Source organism: Hypanus sabinus, chromosome 5 (genome assembly GCF_030144855.1).
Source record: "Hypanus sabinus isolate sHypSab1 chromosome 5, sHypSab1.hap1, whole genome shotgun sequence".
Classification (NCBI taxonomy): domain Eukaryota; kingdom Metazoa; phylum Chordata; class Chondrichthyes; order Myliobatiformes; family Dasyatidae; genus Hypanus; species Hypanus sabinus.
The window spans coordinates 87,654,997-87,679,942 of NC_082710.1; the positions used below are offsets into that span (position 1 = coordinate 87,654,997).

The 24,946-nt window shown below is 41.9% G+C and overlaps 1 protein-coding gene across 1 annotated transcript in view; it reads right to left on the minus strand.

The window, feature by feature from the left end:
- Nucleotides 1–24,946, minus strand: part of LOC132394766 (contactin-associated protein-like 5) — a 1,222,641-nt gene that overhangs the window by 127,030 nt on the left and 1,070,665 nt on the right. Inside the window, exon 20 of the mRNA XM_059971174.1 lies at nucleotides 22,312–22,445. Within this exon, the coding sequence (XP_059827157.1) occupies nucleotides 22,312–22,445 (134 nt within the window). The remainder of the gene's footprint in view (nucleotides 1–22,311; nucleotides 22,446–24,946) is intronic.

Here is a 24,946-nt window from a genome sequence, read left to right on the forward strand (position 1 = left end):
TGAGTCCGAGGATTGTAGGCCCGTTCCCCTCATCAAGCCAAGGTCTCATAATTCAGCCAGCAGATCTTTGTGGAGGTTTGTTTTTGGACGATCTCTGTATTGTAGTGGTATCTGGCGATGGTAGATAGCCGCTTGGTTATCCATGTGCCCTAATCGAAAATTGTGTATCAAACTTAAAATAGAAAATTAAAGTAACACCAGGTCTCAAAGGCCGCGGCTGCCGTGCTGCGCCACCTCATGGGAACTTAATGTATATACTATGTGTGAGATATATATGTGTGAAACCATAAGAACATAAGACATAGAAACAGAATTAGGCTATTTGGCCCATCAAATTTGCTCTACCATTGTATTATGGCTGATTTATTATTCCACTCAACCCTATTCTCCTACCTTCTCCTATCTATGATGCCTGAATAATCAAGAAGCTATCAACCTCCGCTTCAAATATACCCACTGACTTGACCTTCACCGGTATCCGTGGCAATGAATTCCACAGATTCACTACTTTCTGGCTAAAGAAATTCCTCCTCACCTCTGTTCAAAAGGGATGTCCTTGTATTAAACAGTACGAATCTGAGAGACCAGAAGTACTACCGGGCATAAAAAGCAGCTAGTCCTGAGTGAGTGCTCTCCAGGTACTGGCACAGGAGAGAATAGGAGCAAATGAGAGCTGTGTGCAGTTCAGAGTACTGTGTGCTGTTCTGGACAGCCACCTACAGGAAAACTATCAATATGAATGAAAGAGTGAAGAAAAAATTTACAAGAATGTTGCCAGAAGTCGAGGAGCTGAGCAAAAAGGTTTGGACTTCACTCCCTATGGTGTAGAATGAGAGGAGATTTATAGAGATATACAAGACAATGAGCGAGTGTAGCTAGGGTTAATGCAAGCAGGCTTCTTCAACTGACGTTGAAGTGGGAATAGAACTAGAGGCCATAGATCAAGGGTGAATGTTTAAATATCTAAGGGGAAACTGAGGAGGAATTTCTTCACTCAGAGGTTGGTGAGAGTGTGGAACAATCTGCCAGTGGAAGTGGTGGATTTGGGTCTGATTGCAACACTTCAGAGAAGCTACAAGAAGTAAGCGGATGGGAAGGTTATGGATGGCTTTGGTCCAGGTGCGGGTCAAAAGGACTAGGCAGAATGACAATTTGGTATGGGCTAGATGGGCCGAAATGCCTATTTTTGTGCTGTAGCACTCTATGACTCTATTAAAAAGGGCATAGTGAGGATCCTGGGCCAGTATTTTGGATACTCTGCAGATAACAAGCCCACAGATTGGTGATTCTAGAGTCCGGTTTTGGGTAGAGTTGGCATTGAGATATATATGGGTATCCAACAATACAATAATTGAATTAAAGAATATTCTGCAGCCAGGGAGCGCAGTTATTAAAGAGGCATTGAAACAGCATACAAATTTGCTTCTGGTGGAAACAGCACTGGAGGAAGAAGAGGACAAAATGAATGCTCACCCTCAAATTGATCACTTTTAATCTCTTTGTACTTTCTTTGACATTTGCAGGGATTTGACATGTCATTAAAATTTTGACAAACTTCCATAGATGTGTTATGAAGAGTATATTGACCAGTTGCATCATGGCCTGGCATGGAAATACTAATGCCTATGAAAGGAAACACCTCCAAAAAGTAGTGGATACTGTCCAGTCCACAACATTCCCCACCACTGAGCACATCTACATAGAGCGCTGTCGCAGGAAAGTAGCATCCATCATCAAGGACTCCCACCAGCCACACCATGCTACCTTCTCAGTGCTGCCATCAGGAAGGAGGTACAAGAACCTTAGGACCGACACTACCCTGTTCAGACACAGTTATTATTCCTCAAGCATTAGACTCATGAACAAAGGGGATAACTTCATTCAGCATCACTTGCCCCATCATTGTACTGTTTATGTTCCATAATCTTTCAATTTCCTTTTTTAATTCAGCACATTTTTGATATTTTTCACATTGATTTTGATATGTTATGCTATATCTGTTAAGTAAGTTGATCTTGCTGTTTATCCTGTAATGTTATAACCGGGCAGTTATTATTGATTCTCCTACCTGTAATAACAAATCAATTATAATATAGTTTGCAGACCTTTGACACTACAACTGGTTCGGGCTAGTACTTATAGAGATACGGTGTCCTTTATGAGCTTGTAGCAAGAGTTTGGTGCATGATGTTTACCACCCAATTGTGCCTATGAAAGTACTCAGACTGAGTTAAACTGCTGCAGGATCCTGTAATTTGTTGGATTGTTTCAGATTTCTTTTGAAATTTTCTGTATTTGTTGTCTTTCGTTATTTTGTTCATTTTTTTTGTGTTAACCAGCTGGTTCTGTATTGTCATAAAGAATCCCTCTGTTTCTGGGAAGAGGTCTTGAACTCTGAGCCACGTATTCAACACTTCCTCATTGAAATTCGGACTGCTCAGATAGCGGGTTTTCTTCTAAGTGGGGTCATGCTCTTCTATTGGTTAACTTTATCTTGGATAGTGATAATTTCTTCATTTTTCTGGGTTGTGCTTTCACTTAAGTTTAGTGGTGGGTACTTATCAGAATTGCAAATGCTCAGGTGAAGTGCTGAATCCTGTTTCGTTGATGAAAATATATTCTTAGAAGTTTTATCTGACTGTTGTGTACGATTTTTAAATGTCTGTTATTTCTCTTCCTCCTTCTGTCCTGAGTAGTGTTAATCTAAGTGGGTTCAATTGTTCATAGTATTTTCTTAAATTGGTCAATTTAGTTCTTTTTCTATTTATCAGTTCTTTTTATTTCCTTCTGAATTTACACAGTTTGTTCTCTTTTGTACATTGGTTGCTTGTCCTTCCTGTTGGGTGTGGTCTTTCGTTGTCTCTCTTGTGCTTCTTGTATGTACTGTGAATGTCCATAAGAAAATGAATCTCAGGGTTGTATATGGTGACGCATATGTACTTTGATAATAAATTAACTTTGAATTTCTAACTTTGAAATTTGTATACTTTGGATGCTTGATGCATACTTTTTGGATGCAAATGTATCAGCTCTATGTGACTTCATACGAATGCTTTTGACAGCAAATAACACAATGGAATCTCCTAACAATATCAAAGTTTGTACCTGCACAAGGCAATACATAAAAAAGCTATTACAATTGAAATGAGATACAAAATATTCAATATAAATGCAAACCTTCTAAAGGGGTGGATTGTGAAAAGCTTACAGGATAAATTCAATCCCAAACTCAGAAATTTCAAAGAGCTCAAAATATAGAATGAAGAATTAGACCTCTGCAGACACTATTAGTGAACACAACTTTTTTTGAGGGACCTTTCTCAGTGCTGTGATTTTGGCATTTTCTGAGAACGTAGACTGTGTGACACATTTTGAACTTCAATCAATGCTTGAGTTATTATAAAATTTTTCATATCACATTTGCTCGTCTGTTTGGGAACTAATGTCATCAATGGAAAGTGGATGGAGGAATAGTAATGAATTTTACCCTGTGGAAGATACAAGTGCAATAACAGTTTAGAATCACAGAGTGGACGTGAAGGCTGCAGTTTCAAAACAGAATTCTGAAACATCGGTGAGATCACACAATTTGATGTTATGAATACAGGTCAATTGGTAAGAACATAAGAAACAGAGACAGGGGATAATCAGCCCTACTATGTGCTACATTAATTAGTCACGTCAAAACGCATTTTCATTGGATAATTTCTTGTCACTTCATCATTTTAATATATAACAATCACAGCACGTTAACAGGCCATCTCGGCCCTCCTAGTCCGTGCCAAACTCTTAACCTCACCTAGTCCCACCTACCCGCACTCAGCGCATAACCCTCCACTCCTTTCCTGTCCATATACCTATCCAATTTTACCTTAAATGACACAATTGAACTGGCCTCTACTACTTCTACAGGAAGCTCATTCCACACAGCTATCACTCTCTGAGTAAAGAAATACCCCCTCGTGTTTCTCTTAAACTTCTGCCCCCTAACTCTCAAATCATGTCCTCTCGTTTGAATCTCCCCTACTCTCAATGGAAACAGCCTATTCACGTCAACTCTATCTATCCCTCTCAAAATTTTAAATACCTCGATCAAATCCCCCCTCAACCTTCTACGCTCCAATGAATAGAGACCTAACTTGTTCAACCTTTCTCTGTAACTTAAGTGCTGAAACCCAGGTAACATCCTAGTAAATCGTCTCTGCACTCTCTCTAATTTATTGATATCTTTCCTATAATTCGGTGACCAGAACTGTACACAATATTCCAAATTCGGCCTTACCAATGCCTTGTACAATTTTAACATTACATCCCAACTTCTGTACTCAATGCTCTGATTTATAAAGGCCAACGTTCCAAAAGCCTTCTTCACCACCCTATCTACATGAGACTCCACCTTCAGGGAACCATGCACTGTTATCCCTAGATCTCTCTGTTCCACTGCATTCCTCAATGCCCTACCATTTACCCTGTATGTTCTATTTGGATTATTCCTGCCAAAATGTAGAACCTCACACTTCTCAGCATTAAACTCCATCTGCCAACGTTCAGCCCATTCTTCTAACTGGCATAAATCTCCCTGCAAGCTTTGAAAACCCACCTCATTATCCACAACACCTCCTACCTTAGTATCATCGGCATACTTACTAATCCAATTTACCACCCCATCATCCAGATCATTTATGTATATTACAAACAACATTTATATAAATTTCTATTGATCAGAGCTTAAACATACAGTGCAACTGAGCCTTGAAAGGCCTAGGCAAGGGAATTCCTAAGCTGGGTGGAGATTTTTTTCCTCATCTTTGGACTGAGTAGTCAACTTCAATGTTGACATTGTGATATCTGGTGCTGGGCACTCCAGCCACAGGAAGCAATAACTCTGCATCCATCCCATCAAACTTTGCCATCCTCTTGATATTGCACGCACAACCCTTCCTCAGGAAGAGAGACCTAACCAACACACAACGTTCCAAATATAGTTTTGCCGGGAAATAAAGTTTCTGGATTCTTTTCCACTAATCTTATTAGACACTGTATGTAAGTATGAAAGTTGACCTGGCTGTGATAGATTGAGGAATTTCAGCAAAGGTGGTACAATGGGATGGGTTTACTTAATGAATGCAAGAACAGCAACAATTTTGTATTCTTTTCAGAATCGGAATTAGAATTAGAATCAGGTTTGATATCACTGGCACACGTGAAATTTTTTGTTTTGTATACATTGCAATACATAATAAAAATACAAATTACAATTATATATAATTAATATATTATATATAAAATAAATAATAATTATTATATATATAATTAAATTAAATGCATAGTTCAAAAAGAGAGCAAGGGCATGACAGAGGACCCTGATCAACCAGCTGTTCTCAGAGGCCCATATCGAGTTGAATATCAAGTGCCCCTGGATGGTCCTGGAAGATCATCGACTCGATGAAAGACGCCTTTTGGTCTGCTTGAAACCTGCTGGTCTGCCAACATATTGAGATGTCCATGGAGGAGTGCTGCCAACTGGCACATTCCAGGCTGCAGGAGTTCAAGCTGAGGGATGCACTGAAGCTTGGCACAGCCACCATAAGCACTCGGTGGAGAAGACCACATTTGTAGGGTTCTTTGCCTATTGTAAAGGGAGGGGCTGGTTGGGGGAGGAAGCCCCTCATTTATTGTAGTAGTTAATATACCACCCCAGATTGCCACATGAGTAGTAGCAGTGCTATTGATGTGCAGGAATGTAACAGAACAGTACAGAAAGCATTAACTAAGTAATGTAAAGAATAAAAGGTCATTGAATGGTATATTCTTCTGAATATTTTTTATTTGGAGTCAAATTTATTTTGTAAAAATATGGTAGTTCTGTAAGTGAGTTATGGAGTGTTCATCCAAGTTATGCTAACATGATGGGTACTTTTGATCTTATTTACCCCTTGTCGCACAGATTCCTTAAATAACTTCACGCCACCCACTACCTCTCACTACCCACTACTCTTTGCGTTGTTCAGATATAACTAAATACCTGAATAGAGTGGACGTGGAGAGGATACACCCATTTGTAGGAGATGTTAGGCCTGCACTTGCAGGCTCCTCCCAGTCTCCACTCAATTAACAGAAGTTGTCTGTCACTCATTTGCAACTCATCACCTGCAGCCTATTTGAACCCAGCTCTCATCCACAGTCATTGTTCACCCATCAAACCAGCCAGCCTCAACCCGTTGTTCCTAGCCTTCAGTTACCTTGTTGGATTAACTACCTGTTCTCTCTTGTTTTGTGACCTCTCGTGGCTTGTTACTTAGCAGTTTATTATTAAAGAGCTCACTCGCCACTAAATTGTCCCTGTTGCTTTGTGTTTGGGTCAAGCTTCCTCTACATTTCCTGACAGGAGAGTCAGGGATCCAAGGGCATTGCGTCAAAATAGAGGCATTTCCTTTTAAAACTGAGATGAGAAAGAAGGTTTTTAGCCAAAGTTTGGTGAATCCGTGGAATTCATTACTACTGAGGACTCTAAAGACCAAGTCACTGGGTATATTAAAGGCAGAGATCGATAGGTTCTTGATTGGTGAAAACAAGATCAAGTGCTACATGGAAAAGATCGGAGAATGGGGCTGAGAAATAATCAGCCATGACTGAATGCTAGAACAATCTAGATGGGCTAAATGGCCCAAATATGCTCCTATATCTTATTGTCTTACTGAAGTGAAAGTTTTAAAAAACGTATATATAATTATGCAAGGCTTACATGGAGTAATAGACAGTCTTCCTTCCATAAGGGAAATGACAAATACCAGATGGTACCACATTTTGTGAGAGGGGAAAAGTGTAAAGGCGATTTACAAGGCAAACTTTACATAGGGAGTTGTAGATGCCTGGAACTTGATTTCCGAAGAGGTGGTTGAGGCAGATGTGATAGGAACATTTGAGTGGAATTTAGAAAGGCACAAGAGCAGCCGTAGAATGGTAATTGTATGATCACTCTAGTCATGTATGATGCTGCCCTAAGGGTTTGTCTATTAGTGGGTCCTCAGCTGGCTATAGAGACTGATCCAGGATCCACCTATTTTTGGGTAAATTCCCTTAATGGAGAATGCCTGTGCTTGATATTGTTAAAATGGGGGCAGTGTGTTGCACAGATTGTGGTCAGAAGAATGAGCTGAGTGGGGACTCTTCATTGTTGCAGCTTTCTTCCACATTCACTGGCATTGTGATATGTCTTCATCTTCTGCCAGCCTCACAGTTGAAGGCTTGGTTAGATCTCTCTTTCTCTGGAATCTCCGCCTTGACCTTACTGCCATGTGTGACTTTACCAGAAGCTAGGTGCCAGATGGTTAAACTCCTTGGGAGTTTAGCTGTCTGGATATAGAGATATTGATGTTATGCACACAGATAACATAACAGTAACTTAATTTGAGACAAACATTGTGGGCCAAGTCCTGTTTCTTAGCAGTACTCTTCTAGTGAGCTCTTGTGACAAACCAGATCTTCCACAATGATGAAAACAACCAGAACTTCTGATACTCTGAGGGGTATTAAACAGTACTCAGTCCTTGGTCCACATTCAGAGTTAATTTTCATTGTATCATCAAATGATTATGGCTTATGTGTTTTTAATTATTTTTTAATGAGAAATATTAGAAGCTCTTTAATATTCTTCTTACGAATTGCCCATTGAGGTGATTGGCTATCATTCTGAATATTCTCTGAATGGGGATTACTGAACTCAAAGGCAGACTTTATCTGCTTCATTGCCTACCGCTAGATTTAGTATTATTTACATAACTCTGATCCAGTAGAAAATATAAACAATGCAAGCTATTAACATTGTCAGCAGTTAATTGAACACAAGGGAACCCCATTTCCAAGACTTCAGCTTGTTGCTATACAACAAAAGAATTAGTTTCAGGAGCAGGCTAGTGGTCCTTTGAGTCCTGTCTGCTTTTCTGTAATATCATGGTTGAGCTTTCCTTTAGCCTCAATATTTTTCTGCTTGAGCAACATAATACTGTGATCTCAAATCCTCCCTCAGTCTGCAGCTCCATATTCTGATGGAAGAGTGGGGTATGAGCAGGAAAGAGTGCAAAGAAGATTTACCTGAATGTTGCCAGGACTCGGGGACTTGAATTACAGGGAGAAGTTGCATAGGCTAGGATGTTAAGATAAAAGATAAGCTTTATTTGTCACGGGTACTTAGAAACTTACTGTTAAATGTATTACTTTGCTTCAATAACACAGTCCAAGCATTGTGCTGGGGGCAGCCCACAATTCCAGTGGCAATGTAACATGCCCACTACTCACTAACTCTAACCTTTAGAATGTGGAAGCAATGCAGAGTACCCAGAGGAAACCATGTGATCAAGTGTTAGAATGTACAACCTCCTTACAGACAATGGTGGGAATTGACCCCCAATCAGTGATCACAAGCACTAATAGCCATGCTACCATGCTACCCAGAAATATTGATTGCCTTCAGGATCTGGAGGAGTACATGACACTTTGGAGAGTCATTCCTCAAATCCAGAGGCTGTATTAATTATTCCCTGGAGCGCAGGGTTGGTATATAGAGGTGTGATGAACATCGAGTGGGTTAATACATACAGTCTTTTGCCCAGGGAAAATAGAAACAAAAATTAAAAGGCAAAGGTTAATATGAGGGGAAAATAGTATCTGAGCTTCATGCATTTATTTTCACAAGACTACATACAACTACATTCTTACATTTTTGTGCAGCTAGGGTTATTTGAAGAAATACTCTGGCATGTATAAAAAATCAAACAGAGAAATGTTGTTTTAAATTATGCCTATCTGAAACACAGTTTGGCATGTACTTTGAATTCTTTCAGCATGTAATTAACTGCATCTTTTTTAATTACACTTTATAAAATCTCTAAGCCTAAGCCTGGTCTTACTTTATTCCAATGTTATTATATCCAGAACTGTGGGATCTTACTTATTTTACTATTCTACCAGCAATCACATCTTTACCTCCCCCTCACTCTCTGCTTTCTGCAGGGTTCAGACCCTCAGTGATTTTCTTGTCCATTCATCCCACTAATCTCCCTCCTGCTATTTATCCCTGAACTATGACTCCAGATTCCTTCCTGTAATTCACTGATAAGGATGGTAAAAAGCTGTTATCCCAATACAGATAATTCTTCATCAATATATAATAATAGCAAAAACATAACAGCTGAAGGAGCTTAGCAGACCAGGCAGCGTCTCTGGAGGGAAAAGGACAACTGATGTTTCAGATCGAGACCCTTCATCGGGTCTAAATGATAGCCAGTCTGAAGAAGTGAGGCAAAGCATATTGAACGTGAATATTATCTTGAGATTCATTTTCTTGCAGGCATTGACAATGGAACTAAGAAATACAAAAGAATCAATGCAAAGCTACATACAAAGACTGAAAAACAACAATTGTGCAATAGAAGACAATCTGTGCAAATACAAAAACATATACTGTAACTAAATCAATAATACTAGATGTGATTGGCAGGGTCCTTGAAAGTGAATTCATAGGTTATGGAAACAGTTCAGTATTGAGCTAATTGAAAATATTCAGGTCAGTTCAAGAGCCTGAAGGTTAATAGGTAACAATTGTTTTTAAACCTGGTAGTGTAGGATCTAAGGCTCCTGTACCTCCTTCCTGATGCTAGCACTGAGAAGAAAGCATGGCCTTGAATGTGAGGTGGAAAGCAGCTAGTGAAGGAGAGGAGCTTTGAGGCTTTGACCTGAGATTTTCTGGCAATTTTGGCAGTTAGACTGTGCAATCAAGTCAATCAAGATTTGAATAGCTCAGCAGAAAGCAGTTGATTAGAAAATTAAGATTTGAATAGCTCAGACTCAGCAGAAAACAGCAGATTGGGCAATCGAGGTCAGGTGACCAAGCAGTTTGAAAAGCTCAAACAAACAAATAGAGGGGTAGCTCAAGCGGAGCGGCCGGTGAGTGAGCGGGCCAGTGAAGGAGTGGAGCTTTGAGCGTTTGACTCAAGAGGCTTTGACGAGAAGAGGCGGAGGACGAGCTTGCTCCCAATTAGGCTTTACAATGCCTCCTGGGACGGTGATGTGCCTCTCATGTGAGATGTGGTAGTCTTGGGGGAGCTCCTGTCTCCCACAGAATCATGTCTGCCAGAAGTGCATGCGACTGGCCGATATGGAGGACCGTGTGAGGAATCTGGAGCAGCAGCTGGATGACCTTCCACTCATAAAGGAGAATGAGGCAGTCATAGATGAGAACTACAGGGAGGTAGTCGCACATAGGCTGCCGGTGACAGTCACAGAGGGGGAAAGCAAAAGCAAAGGTGAGTAGACAAGTAGTGCAGAGCACCCCTGTAGCCATTCTACTGAATAATAAGTATACCATCCTGGATACTGTTGGCGGGGATGACTGACCAGGTGTGAGCCACGGTGGCAGGGACTCTGGCACTGAGTCTGACCCTGTGGAGCAGAAGGGTCGGATGGAGAAGAGGAGAGCTGTCGTCATTGGAAACTCTACAGTCGGGGAGCAGACAAGAGATTTTGTGGATGTGAGAAGGACACCTGCATGGTTTGTTGCCTCCCGGGTGCCAGGGTAGGGGATGTCTCTGACCAGGTGCACGACATCCCGGTACAAGAGGGAAAGCAACCAGAAGTCGTGATATATGTTGGTACCAACAACATAGGCAGGAAATGGGATGAGGTCCTGAAGTGTGAGTTTCGGGAACTAGGCAGAAGGCTGAAGAACAGGACCTCAAGGGTGGCATTCTCAGGATTGCTGCCAGTGCTATGTGATAGTGATGGCAAGAATTGGAGGAGATGGCAGTTGAATGTGTGGCTAAGGAGTTGATGCAGAGGGCATGGTTTTAGATTTTTGGATTATTGCGATCTCTTCTGGGGAAGGTGGGACCTGTAGAGATTGAATGGGTTGCACCTGAAATTGAAGGGGAGCAATATTCTTGCGGTAGGTTTGCTAGCATGGTTCGGGAGGGTTTAAACTAACTTTCAAGGGGGTTGGGACCCAGATCGATAGAGCAGTGGAAGAAGTGCATGGAGTAAAGTCAGATCTACCATATAAAGAGGCTTTGAGGAAAGAGAAGCAGAATAAAGGGTGTAAAGGTAATAAGGTAGAAGGGCTAAAGTGCAGATACTTCAGTGCAAGAAGCATCAGGAACAAAGGTGATGAACTGAGAGCTTGGATATATACATGGAATTATGATGTAGTGGCCATTACAGAGACTTGGCAGGAATGGATTCTCAATATTCCTGGATTTCAGTGCTTTAAAAGGTATAGAGAGGGGGGAAAAGGGGAGGAGGGGTGGCATTACTGGTCAGGGATACTATTACAGCTACAGAAAGGGTGGGTAATATAGCAGGATCCTGTTTTGAGTCAGTATGGGTGGAAGTCAGGAACAGGAAGGGAGCAGTTACTCTACTGGGGGTATTCTATAGGCCCCCTGGTAACAGCAGAGATTGGGAGCAGATTGGGAGGCAGATTTTGGAAAGGTGCAAAAATAACAGGGTTGTTATCATGGGTGACTTTAACTTCCCTGATGTTGATTGGCACCTGATTAGTTCCAAGGATTTAGATGGGGCAGAATTTGTTAAGTGTGTCCAGGACAGATTCCTGTCACAGTATGTTGACAGGCCAACTAGGGGGAATGCCATACTAGATCTAGTATTAGGTAACAAACCAGGTCAGGTCACAGATCTGTCAATGGGTGAGCATCTGGGGGACAGTGATCACCACTCCCTGGCCTTTAGCATTATCATGGAAAAAGATAGAATCAGAGAGGACAGGAACATTTTTAATTGGGGAATGGCAAATTATGAGGCTATAAGGCTAGAACTTGCAGGTGTGAATTGGGATGATGTTTTTGCAGGGAAATGTACTATGGACATGTGGTCAATGTTTAGGGATATCTTGCAGGATGTTAGGGATAAATTTGTCCCGGTGAGGAAGATAAAGAATGGTAGGGTGAGGGAACCATGGGTGACAAGTGAGGTGGAAAATCTAGTCAGGTGGAAGAAGGCAGCATACATGAGGTTTAGGAAGCAAGGATCAGATGGGTCTATTGAGGAATATAGGGTAGCAAGAAAGGAGCTTAAGAAGGGGCTGAGAAAATCAAGAAGGGGGTGTGATAAGGCCTTGGTGAGTAGGGTAAAGGAAAATCCCAAAGCATTCTTCAATTATGTGAAGAACAAAAGGATGACAGGAGTGAAGGTAGGATCGATTAGAGATAAAAGTGGGAAGATGTGCCTGGAGGCTGTGGAAGTGAGCGAGGTCCTCAATAAATACTTCTCTTTGGTATTCACCAATGAGAGGGAAGTTGATGACAATGAGGACAATGAGTGAGATTGATGTTCTGGGGCATGTTGATATTAAGGGAGAGGAGGTGTTGGAGTTGTTAAAATACTTTAAGATGGATAAGTCCCCTGGGCCTGACGGAATATTCCCCAGGCTGCTCCACGAGGCAAGGGAAGAGATTGCTGAGTCTTTGGCTAGGATCGTTATGTCCTCATTGTCCACAGGAATGGTACCAGTGGATTGGAGGGAGGTGAACGTTGTCCCCTTGTTCAAAAAAGGTAGTAGGGATAGTCTGGGTAATTATAGACCAGTGAGCCTTGAGTCTGTGGTGGGAAAGCTGTTGGAAAAGATTCTTAGAGGTAGGAGCTATGGGCATTTAGAGAATCATGGTCTGATCAGGGACAGTCAGCATGGCTTTATGAAGGGCAGATCATGTCTAACAAGCCTGATAGATTTCTTTGAGGAGGTGACCAGTCATATAGATAAGGGTAATGCAATGGATGTGATCCACATGGATTTTAGTAAGGCATTTGATAAGGTTCCACACTGTAGGCTTATTCAGAAGGTCAGAAGGCATGGGATCCAGTGAAATTTGACCAGGTAGATTCAGAACTGGCTTGTCTGCAGAAAGCAGAAGGCCGTGGTGGAGGGAGTACATTTGGATTGAAAGGTTGTGACTAGTAGTGTCCCACAAGGATTGGTTCTGGGACCTCTACTTTTTGTGATTTTTATTAATGACCTGGATGTGGGGGTAGAAGGGTCGGTTGGCAAGTTTGCAGATGACACAACAGTTGGTGGTGTTGTAGATAGTGCAGAGGATTGTCGAAGATTGCAGAGAGACATTGATAGGATGCAGAAGTGGGCTGAGAAGTGGCAGACGGAGTTCAACCCGGAGAAGTGTGAGGTGGTACACTTTAGAAGGACTAACTCCAAGGCAGAGTACAAAGTAAATGGCAGGATACTTGGTAGTGTGGAGGAGCAGAGGGATCTGGGGGTACATGTCGACAGATCCCTGAAAGTTGCCTCACAGGTAGATAGGGTAGTTAAGAAAGCTTATGGGATGTTAGCTTTCATAAGTTAAGGGATTGAGTTTAAGAGTCGTGAGGTAATCATGAAGCTCTGTGAAACTATGGTTAGGCCTTACTTGGAGTACTGTGTCCAGTTCTGGCTGCCTCACTATAAGAAGGATGTGGAGGCATTGGAAAGTGTACAGAGGAGATATAACAGGATGCTGCCTGGTTTAAAGTGTATGCATTATGATCAGAGATTAAGTGAGCTAGGGCTTTACTCTTTGGAGAGAAGGAGGATGAGAGGAGACATGATAGAGGTATACAAGATATTAAGTGGAATAGATAGACTGGACAGCCAGTGCCTCTTCCCCAGGGCACCACTGCTCAATACAAGAGGACATGGCTTTAAGGTAAGGGGTGGGAATTTGAAGGGGGATATTAGAGGAAGGTTTTTTACTCAGAGAGTGGTTGGTGCGTGGAATGCACTGCCTGAGTCAGTGGTGGAGGCAGATACACTAGTGAAATTTAAGAGACTACTAGACAGGTATATAGAGGAATTTAAGGTAGGGGCTATATGGGAGGCAGGATTTGAGGATTGGCACAACATTGTGGGCCGAAGGGCCTGTACTCTGCTGCACGATTCTATGTTCTATGTCTTTGATGATGGAGGCTGCTTTCTTGTGGCATCGCTCCTTGTAGATGTGCTAATGATGGGAAGGGCTTTTTCTTTGATGTCCTGGGCTGTATCTAACACTTCCTGTCGGCTTTTCCATTCTTGGATTCTTGGGCAAAGTTGGTGTTTGTGTGTGTGTGAGAGAGAGAGTGTGAGTCTGGGTGTGTATGTTTGTGTAAGTGTGTGTGTGAATTGAATTGACTTTATCACCTGTATCCTTCACATACAAGAGGAGTGAAATCCTTTACATTATGTCTCCATCTAAATGTGCAATTTAGTCATTTGTAATAAATAGTATGTACAAAAAGACAGTCAATATAGAGTAGAAATACAGTTGTGTCAGCATGAATTAATCAGTCTGATGGCCTGGTGGAAGAAGCTGATGTGCTGGGCTGTCCGCACCACTCTCTGCAGAGTCCTGCGATTGAAGGAAGTACAGTTCCCATACCAGGCAGACATGCAGCTAGTCAGGATGCTCTCAATTGTGCCCCTGTAGAAGGTTCTTAGGATTTGGGGGCCCACACCAAACTTCCTCAACCATCTGAGGTGAAAGTGGCACTGTTGTGCTTTTTTGCACCACACAGCCAGTAGGTACAGATCACCTGAGTTCCTCATGATGTGTATGCCAATGAATTTAAAGCTGTTCGCCCTCTCAGCCCCAGATCCATTTATGTCAATAGGGATTAGCCTGTCTCCGTTCCTCCGGTAGTCCACAACCAGCTCCTTTGTTTTTGTGACATACATTATGTGTCTGTGTCTGAGTGCGTGTGTGTGTGTGATTCAGCATGTCATCTAAAATGTATCCTTGATACATTTCTACAGATGCATAGTGGAGAATAGAGAATATCCTGATGGGTTGCATCATGGCCTGGCATGGAGTCACCTGTCCCAGGATGGAAAAGCTAAAAAAGTAATGGATACAGCCCAGTCCCTCCCCACCATTGAGCCCATAAGAAGCTCTACCACAAGAAAGCAGCATCCATCATCAAGGAGCCTCACCATTTAGGCCATGCTCTCTTCTTGCTGCTGCCACTGGGCAGGTGGCACAGGAGTCTTAGGTCCCACACTACCAGGTTAGGGACAATTATTACCCTTCAACCATCAGGCTCCTGAATCAGAGTGGATAACAAAACTCACCTCAACTCTAAACTGGTTTCACAACCTATGGATTTACTTTCAAGGACATATTTTCAGTAGTATTTTTTTTTAATTGTGTTTTTTATATTTGCAGTTTGTCTATTGCACGTTGACTGTCAGTATTTGTATGTAGCTTTTCAGTGATTCTATTGCATTTCTTTATTCTACTGTGAATGACTGCAAGAAAAATGAATCTCAGGGTTGTTCACAGTGGCATATACGTACTTTGATAATAAATTTCTTTGAACTGTGAACAACAACAGGAATGGGATGCAATAAACCAGCAACAAATGGTCCAGGGCATTAATCTAAACAGTTGTGCTTAAATGTCACCAAGGCTCTAACGGTGAGTGAATTTATTCAAACGTTACATAAAACCCACACAAATGATACCCCTTCCTAACTTTATCATCTTATATAGACCAGAGTTCAGGGTCCTCATCTAAAGTTCTCATTCATCATCAGGAGTGGGGCTTGGGGTCGAGACTGAATTTCAAAGCCCCAAAGACGACTAGAGGTTGAAGCCAGACAAACTGGGGAAGTCAAAACCCAATACCTGTGAACCTGCGAGTCTGCGGCAGGCTGTAGTAGGGGGCAGCCTACCCTGGGGTTGGAGGGCTGTGCATGTGCATGGATGGGTGGGTGAGGAAAAGGAATTGGGCTTGTTTTGCTGCTTATTTTTTTGTTGCTTGTTGTCTTTTCTTTTGCTCTGTTCTGTGTTGTTTTCCTGAGCATTGTGTGCATGCTTGTGGCACCGGAGTGTATGGTATCACTTGCATGCTGCCCCATCTCATCCTTAGGTTGTGTTAGTTAACACAAATGATGTAGTTAACTGTATGCTTCAATGTACACAGGATAAATAGAAGAATCTTTATCTGAATCACTTTTTAACCCGATCAGAAAATTCAGTCAAGTTAATCAAACCCAAATAGAACAAAAAGTTATGGAAATATCAGGAAGCATCTGTACAGCAAGAAACAGAGCCAACATTTCAAATGACCCTTCATCCAGTTGTAATGAAATTTTATACACAGGTACTGCCTGACATGCTGAGTTCTTCCAACATTACTGTTTTAATTTTAATTAATCACAACTTGCTTTTAACAAACCTGTGCTATAAAGTGTATTGTAACATTTTTTTTACTGATTGTCACTGGAAAGACCTCCTCACATCCAATGATCCTCAGTCTGTCCTTCTTGAACAATAAAATTGTTATTCTCCACTGCATTGTTCAAACCTCCAAGAGGATCAGAATCTCTCGCGTTTTGGAAGCTTGCGTGCCTCAATGACCTGGAGAGCTATGACGGCTGGAGTCAGGGTTTGGCTCTTGGTACGGTTACCCATGCCAAATAGGTCAAAGGGTAGAGGTAAGACTAACAGTGGTTCGGAGATTCAGCTCAGGGCTAACAATCCTAACTGGTAAGACAAAGGTATTACAAAAACAGCAATGAAGAATCCTTCTACGTCTGAGTGTGATGGTATTCCTGAGACTCCACCTGGGACTTGCATGACTGACAGGAATGAAAAATGTGCTACGTGCATGATGAAGAGAGCCCTGAACACTGGCGGAGATGTAGGTTCTTCATTGCTGCCTTAAGTGCCTGCAGTATAATGGGCATTAGAGCAGTGTTCAAAGCTTGTTTCTCGCACCTCAAACAAAGAACTAATAGCTTTTCAATGCCTTTATTCTTATCTATTAAAACAGATCTTGAATTCCATATCTGGCAAGGCTTCACTGATGTCCTCCTTGATATTCCAAAAAAACAACATACAGTATACATCAGATTTTGTTTAACAGATGACCTCTCAGTCACCTCCTATTGTCTCTCTGTTACACCAATATGTCTTATTTGTTTCACCGTGTACTGCATTGTTCCAATGAATTTAGCTTCTCTCTCTTGGGAATCAGCAAAGGTATAAGAATACATCCACTGGCCACTTCATTAGGTAACTTCTGCACCTAAAAAAGTTGCCACTGAATGTATGTTTGTCGTCTTCTACTGTTACAGCCCATTCACTTCAAGTTTTGACATGCTGTGCGTTCAGAGGTACTCTTCGGTTCACCACTGTTGAAACATATGGTTATTTGAGTTATTGTTAGCTTGAACCTCCAACTTCTCTCATTGCCCACAGAACTACTGCTCCCTGGATGTTTTTTATTTTTGTTTTTTGCACTATTCTCTGTAAACTCTACAGACACTTGTGCGTGAAAATCCCAGGAGATCAGCAATTTCTGAGATACTCAAACCACCCCATCTGGCACCAACCATCATTCCGCAGTAAAAGTCACTTAGATCACATTTCTCCCTCATTCTGATGTTTGCTCTGAATGCTTTTATTCATTGAGCTGCTGCCATAAGTTTGGCTGATTAGGTATTTGCATTAATAGGTCGGTCAATATACCACCTAACCCCAAAAAATTGCAAAAATCATTTTATGATTGTTTATTATACTATTCGATGTGGGGAACAACATATCAAAAGTTGGACAATTTTGACATGTGAAATTCTCCAAAAATGACACCAAAAAGAAGATGGCCGCCAGCAGGGAAACGTCAAAAATCTGACTGATAGCCATCAAATTGTAAGTTTTTAAACCTGATGTTTTAATGAATGCCCTTTTTACCAATGTTTTTCAAACAACAGTAGTTCCTGGAATGAAAGGTGCATTTGTACTGATGTCATGATGTCATCAATGACATAACCAAGGGACAACTACTGATGTCATGACACATAATGTGCTACCTTATGGCTTCTCAGATGCAGTCTTGTTCATCATCCGCTTCTATCACTGGCTCATTTGTCATACTGTCACAGTTTCCATCTTGGCAATGCCCACATGCACTGGTGCATTCCAGCCCATGCTTTCTGCAGGTACACTTTAGTGTATTGCACCCTCCTGAACAGTTGCAGTGAATCATCTGAATAAGTACCTCTGGAGCAAGCCTTTTGTCTGTCATTGCCGGAACAAGTTTTTCCACTTCTACCCTCCATCCCCACTCAGACGGCTCCATTTCATCACTACAGCCCATCTACTCCATAACCTGGCAGGAAGCCTGCAGGGAGTGAAATTTACAGGCCGAGGTGGTTGGTGGCAGTCTTTCAGGCGTGATGAAAGTCTTAGCTCTCACAACTTTCTTGCAGAGCATATTGTATCTGATAGATGCCAGGGAGTTGTTCTGATTTCCTTTGAACCACGCGACCATTGCCCTACAGCTATTGGTTTCCACACCACCCTGACTTTGCTTTGGTGAACAGAATACTTTCGAACAGTCTCTGATTCCCTTTCCTTTCTTGATGATTCTTTGGAACCCTAACTTCTTTCCGATCCCAAATACCCTGTATGTTGAGTCGCATCCAGTAAAAACATGGAGAAACAATAGATCATCACGCTGCTTCTCCGAGTATAATAACAAGGACCTTGATATTATAGGCATTTGATTTCACCTTGTCCGAGCGGAAATAGAGTTCAGTGCAGTTTGTTACCACTACATGGCAGAGCAAGAGTATGAGGAGATCTGTGACTTCTCCTATGAGGGTGGTAGATTTGAAATCAGACGTTGTGATGGCTGCTTTTGCGATCTCAACATCAGCATCTCCTTCAGCTTGAATCACTTCACAGCCTCTCTGTTGCAAATGTTCCATGATGAGCTGGATAATTATCTGCTTGTTTGCCTCATTTGACAAGAAGTCCTCCTTTTTTCTAACAAATATTGTCGCCCCTGTAATGTTCACCTTGTTCACATTCAAATTTCGACGTCAATGCTAATGAGTACAATCCATTATGCTTGTCCCAACCCTATGAACACCAAACACTACAGTGGCTCTGGCATAGTGTTTGACAGTGAATGAGGCATTGTCATCGGCAATTGAACTATAAGTGCACCCCTCTGTCCGTTTTAAGTGGTGCAGAAGTGATCCCCCATCTAGAGCATAGTGATCTGTCACTGGGACCATCTGTGTGACAGCATTGTTTGATTTGGAGGTGACATAGTTCTTTATCGCTTCTGCCAGTTGTGGCTTATCCAGCTGGCAAGATGTTCTTTGCTTCAAACAAAGACATCGGATATGGACAGAGTTCATAGTTCATCACTTCATCTAGCCAGAGATCACCTGTCTGTGACATAACTAGGAACCGCTGGAATAACAACACTGGATCTATGGTACGGTCTTCAGCAAATTCGATTGCCCTGCTGGATGATAGTGTCTTGACCTTCGAACTCCTTTTGTGCGAATACGAGAAAATAGAGTATCCTTCCATCTTCCTAACTATGTCATTTCCTATTGCAAACAGGTCATGTACATTGACATCCTCATTTGCATAAACCCCTGTGATGATGTTGCGCAATGATATATCATCCGAAAGTGGCGTGAAACAGTCCAGTTTTGCTGTGACTTTTTCAAGGTCAGCCTCATCTCTACTCACTCTGGAGGTGGACAACTCCTTATGTTGTTCACCTGTTGTAACTATTTGCGGTCAGTTTTTGCATGGCAAGGTTGTAAGAGGATGACAGTGGAAGAAATAGTCCAAACTGCTCTCTGGTGCTCTTACATCCCACTGCTTCGCGTTAGGCCCTCTTGCCCTCTTAGTGAGAGCATTAGTGTCTGTTCCATCACAAGATCAGAGCCAAGTTCAGCCCAATATTGGCTGCTGTGTCTGTTTACATGGAACTCAGACTGGAACTTCTGATGAACCTCGGGGTTGTCATTCCAATGCATACATCTTCTGGAGATAGAGACGAGCCAGCTTCAGTTAATCCAGATGGCCAGCGGCCGCGAATATCAGCAAGCAAGCTGAGATGGCACAGAGATGCATCTCCCATGACCCCATTTGATCGGCTGCAGTAAGTGCCTTAGCAATCCTTACCATCTGCTGGTCGTTGACCCAGTGTGCTGGTTTAGGATGTCCTGCCAGTTCATCCTTTTTGAGAGTTACAGTTCTGTCAATCCTGCGAATGCAATCTGATTTCAACAACGACTCTAAGTTACTTGCGCCAGTCTTCATCAGCATGTACAGTCTCTCAAGTTCCTCCACTTGGTCTTGAAAACCAGGGTCATCCTCCATGATTTCAGCAACAATCTGACATGTAAGACACTGATCCACCAGCTTGTCCCCACAAAATGCTTGTTGCACCACCTTTCCGCTCATCATGTGTGCAACGGCATTTTCACCGTACACCGTCTCCAGGATCTCCTTAAGTCCACTGCCATCCCTCAAAATTCCGATGGCACCCAACAAATTCATGAAGGTATGGAAGCTCCCAAGCAATAACACCACATTTCTGATCGGGCTATCATCTGGAACAGCATTCGCTATTTCAGAAGCCTTCCAATACAGTGGTTGAGCGAAGGTAATGATAGCTGGCATGTTGTGTTTTGACACAAGTTTGCATCGGTGATCCAGGGTGGACAAGATACAGGTTTTGTCCCCTGGACTCATGTCAATCATTGGGAGAAAGAGTACCAAGGATTTCCCCAGATGCTCACACTCCTCGTGCAGTAAATGCCTTGCTAACTAGGTGTATTCTGGTGGAAGCTAGAGGACATTTCCCAGAAACCATCAACTGTGCGGTCACAGGCGGACCAGAGTGGGAGGGGACGTCATGAAATAATAGTTCATAGTTCTGGCGATAAAACATACCCTGTGGGTGTTGCCATTCACATTTTATACCACAATTATGGCACTACCATTGTTAGAAACAGTGAAACAGAGCAAAATAAGACAGCTATGGGTCCGATTCTTTTCATTGGCGGCCATTTTATAAAACGTCAGATTCTTTTACATTCCCGTGCTCCGTTTTTGTTCAACTTTTGATATGTTGTTCATTATGTATGAAAGTCCAAGAATTGACCATAAAACTTTTTTCTTGCAGTTTTTTTGGGGTAGAGGTATTTTGGCGCTATATTGACAGCATTATAATGAGCAAGTGTACAGGTTACCTAAAAAAAAATGGCCAGAGTGTATATCCTTGTTCTGTGATGCTAAACACAATGCACAGCAGCAACAGCATGTTGTATCATGGTTGCAGAATGCAATTCCATTGAGGCATACTGAATTTCCATCTCTTTTGCTTTTTGTTTTGCACTCTCATCTTCTCTACTGACCTACAGGTGGCCTACAGGGGAGATGCCATCTCTCTGACACAGTGGTGTCAAGAAAACAACCGCTCCCTCCATGTCACAAAAACAAAGGAGCTAGTTGTGGACCACAGGAGGAACGCAGACAGGCTAACCCCTATTGACATCAATGGATCTGAAGTTAAGAGGGTAAACAGCTTTAAGTTCCTTAGCATACACATTAATGAGGACCTCACGTGGTCTGTACACACCAGCGCTGTGGTGAAAAAGGCACAATAGTGCTTCTTTCACCTCAGACAGTTGAGGAAGTTTGGAATGGGCCCCCAAATCCTAAGAACTTTGTACAGGGGCACAATTGAGAGCATCCTGACTGGCTGCATTACTGCAGGGTATGGGAACTGTACCTCCCTTAATTGCAGGATTCTGCAGAGTGTTGTGCTTAGCCCAGCGCAGCTGTAGTTGTGAACTTCTCATGATTCAGGACATTTACAAAGGCAGGTGTGTAAAAAAGGCCCAAAGGATGATTGGGGACCCAAGTCATCCCAGCCACAATCTATTTCGTCTGCTCCCATCTGGGAAACAGTACTGTGGCATAAAAGCCAGGAGAAACAGACTCCGGGACAGCTTCTTCCACCAGGCCATCAGACTGATTAACTCTCGCTAATTTGAGTGTATTTCTATGTTACATTGACTGTTCTATTTATTATAAATTGCTTTGATTGCTCATTGCACATTTAGATGGAGATGTAATGTAAACATTTTCACTCCTCATGTATGTGAAGGATGTAAGAATGTAAGAAGTGAAGTTGATTCAATTCAATTAAATTCAAGTACAGTTTGCTTTCTTAGTTTTAACTGAAATCATAGAGTCATGGAGCACTATAACACAGAAACAAATCCTTCAGCCCATTTACCATTTGCTGTACTATTATTCTCCTGGTCCCCTTGACTTGCACCTGGACCACAGCCCTCCCAGACATACTCTTATCCAAACTTCCCTTAATTTTACAATTGAACTTGCATCTACCACTTTTGCTGGCAGCTTTTTCCACAATCTCACCACCCTTCATGAAAATATTGTTAGGTTCTCACTTTCCATAGTGTAACTGAATGAGTAGGCACGTTACCTGAACATATATGTCTCTCCCTTCCCGATCAATTTTCACACTGTGCAGTTGTCCATTTGCCAAACTTCTGCCATCAATGCTGACAATACTGGGATCCTTATTGTTATCCAGTTTGTACCTGATCTGTAGACTCCCTGAAACAAGAGAGATTCATCGTCAGTCGCAGGATATGAAAGTAAAAGTCAATGCTCCTCTTTTAGGATTGAATCCCTTAAATACTTGTAAGAACAGGCACAAGGGAAGATCCATCACAAGGACAGCCGCCAATCTATCCAACTCCCTGCTGAAGATCTTCCATAATGATAAACACCACTAATTATGTTCTGTTAACACTATCATCTGTTGAAGAAGCCAATCTTTCTGCAGGTTGCGTAGAAATGCATCTGAATATAAGAAAGGGAAGGGAGTATAGTCCGTGAGCCAGGATCCCAAATTTGGGCCACTGGTACCATCTGGGGGGAATAATTCTTATAGTGATTTTTGGCAAGGCTTACACCCCTAGTACTAGAAAATATGTGATAGCATTGCAGCAGTGGTAGCTTTCTTGCCTGCAAGAAGAACCTAATGTGGACACTTGCAAGGCAAACAGATCCAGAGATCCCAAGCTGGACTGGTTTTAAAATCAGAACCAGGGACCAAGAACCAATCTCACAAGATATTGTTGGGTATCTGACAACCATCAATTCACCAGCCACAGAGCTGACCACAGTATTTGAAATCCTGAACTAACCAGAGCTAATCAGGAAGGAACTTCATCAAGAAACAACTGTGGTAGTCATGGATCAAGCACTCTATGCAAAAGCCACTGAAATTGCCTGGAAGCACAAAGAGAACTTCTCCAACATTGTGGATTTTGAGGTGTGTTTAGAAGCCATCCTCTTTTTATCTTCAGCTTTTTTACAGACAGTGTGATGTTTGCTTCCAGAATTTGCTGGTATTTAATTGAATTCATTCTTCTCCAACATTCTTCTCAGGATGGGGACATTCCTTAGCCATTCTAGGAAAGTGATTTCGGGATGCTGGTCTGAAGGGCATATGCACAGAGGCTGGAATTGTCGCAGAGGAGTCCATCAATGGAGTCCTTGATGTTAAACACTACAGTCGTGTTCTCAGGGTCCACAAGTACATCTATGAAGCACTGATGAGACTCACATGGGCAGAGTTCACACCGTGGTTTAACGTTCCCGAGAGGAGTGGGATGATCAAATCATTCTTAGACCATGAGAACAACATGGCCAGTGACATGAACCAAACGAAGTTGAACAATCTGCTGCAAAGTCCACTCTTAGCTGAGCTGATAACCCTTTAGACAGACTTTCTGGAACATCTCCGTCACAACAATGAAGAGCTATCCACATTCTGGATATCATACATTGACATGGTAGAGAACGGAGTACTTGGGCTTCTGCGTGCCTCTCGTGAGGGGGACTGGGAGTTGCACATCCATGCTATAAGAACCATGATCCAATATAAGATTATTTTACTGAAATATTTAAGAAATTGAAGAAGCTTTGCAGCTGAGCAGATAAGCAGACTAAGAAAAAGAGGTCTTTTATTTTTTCACTCAGTTATAGTGAGAAAAGTGAAAACACAAAGATGATTTCAGTTAAAACAGAAAGTGAAAATTAAATACTTCTGATTGGATCATGAATACAAGGAAATAGAAAGACTAGGTTAAAAAATGTTCAAACAAAAGATGCGATCTGTCACAATTTTCAATTTTGTTGAATGGCAGGGTGGGTAAAGGTCAAACTTCAAAGTAAATTTATTATCAAAATGTGTGTGTGTGTGTAAATAAACCATATGCAAACTTTTTACAATTTTGATTACTTTTTAGATTCATTTTTACAAGAATTTACAGGAAACATTTTAAAAAATTAGAATTTATGAATAATTATTGAGAAGAGAGCATGGCTTGGATGCTCAAGTCCTTGATGATGGATGCTGCATTCTCTTGGCAGCAGTCCCAGTAAATATGTCCAGTGGTGGGAAGTGCTTTGCCTGAGATTCTGTGGGAGGATGTGTGGCCTATAATTTCCTGTTTCTTAATTGTATTTGGACCCATTCCATCCTCCCATGTGTTTGCTCTGTAGGAAGAAGGCTATTCCTTTGATGGGTCCAACTGGTGATGACAAGATGCTCGAGCGACCAACATCCTGCTGGATGAAATTTGCGGGTTGAATTTTATATGTTAGAGGTAAGGAATTTTTGATGTTTCAGGTCAAGACCCTACAATAGGATGCTCTGTGCTTTTGCACAATAATCAGTTCCATTAGGATAGGCTGTAGTTTCTGGACCATTTGCCTTTTGGTGAATTACTTAAGGAGGCAAGCAGAACTCCTTGGAATTTTGAACGTGCATCCACCACTTGGGATATATCATACCACTTGGAACCCAACTCATTTCCAAGGTCAATGGAGTGTTTATAAAATGTTAAAAATCTTGGCTTCAAAACCTAGAATTGTAACAACACAGAAGCAGCTCACTCAGCATATTGAAGTGAAAACTACTGGTCTCATTCCCCTGTTAATTATTTTCCCTCTCTGCCAATTGTTCTCAGGTCAAGAGAGTGGAAAGCTGAAGTTCCCAGGGGTGAACATTACCAGCTAATCGTCTGTCCTGCTCCAACCACATC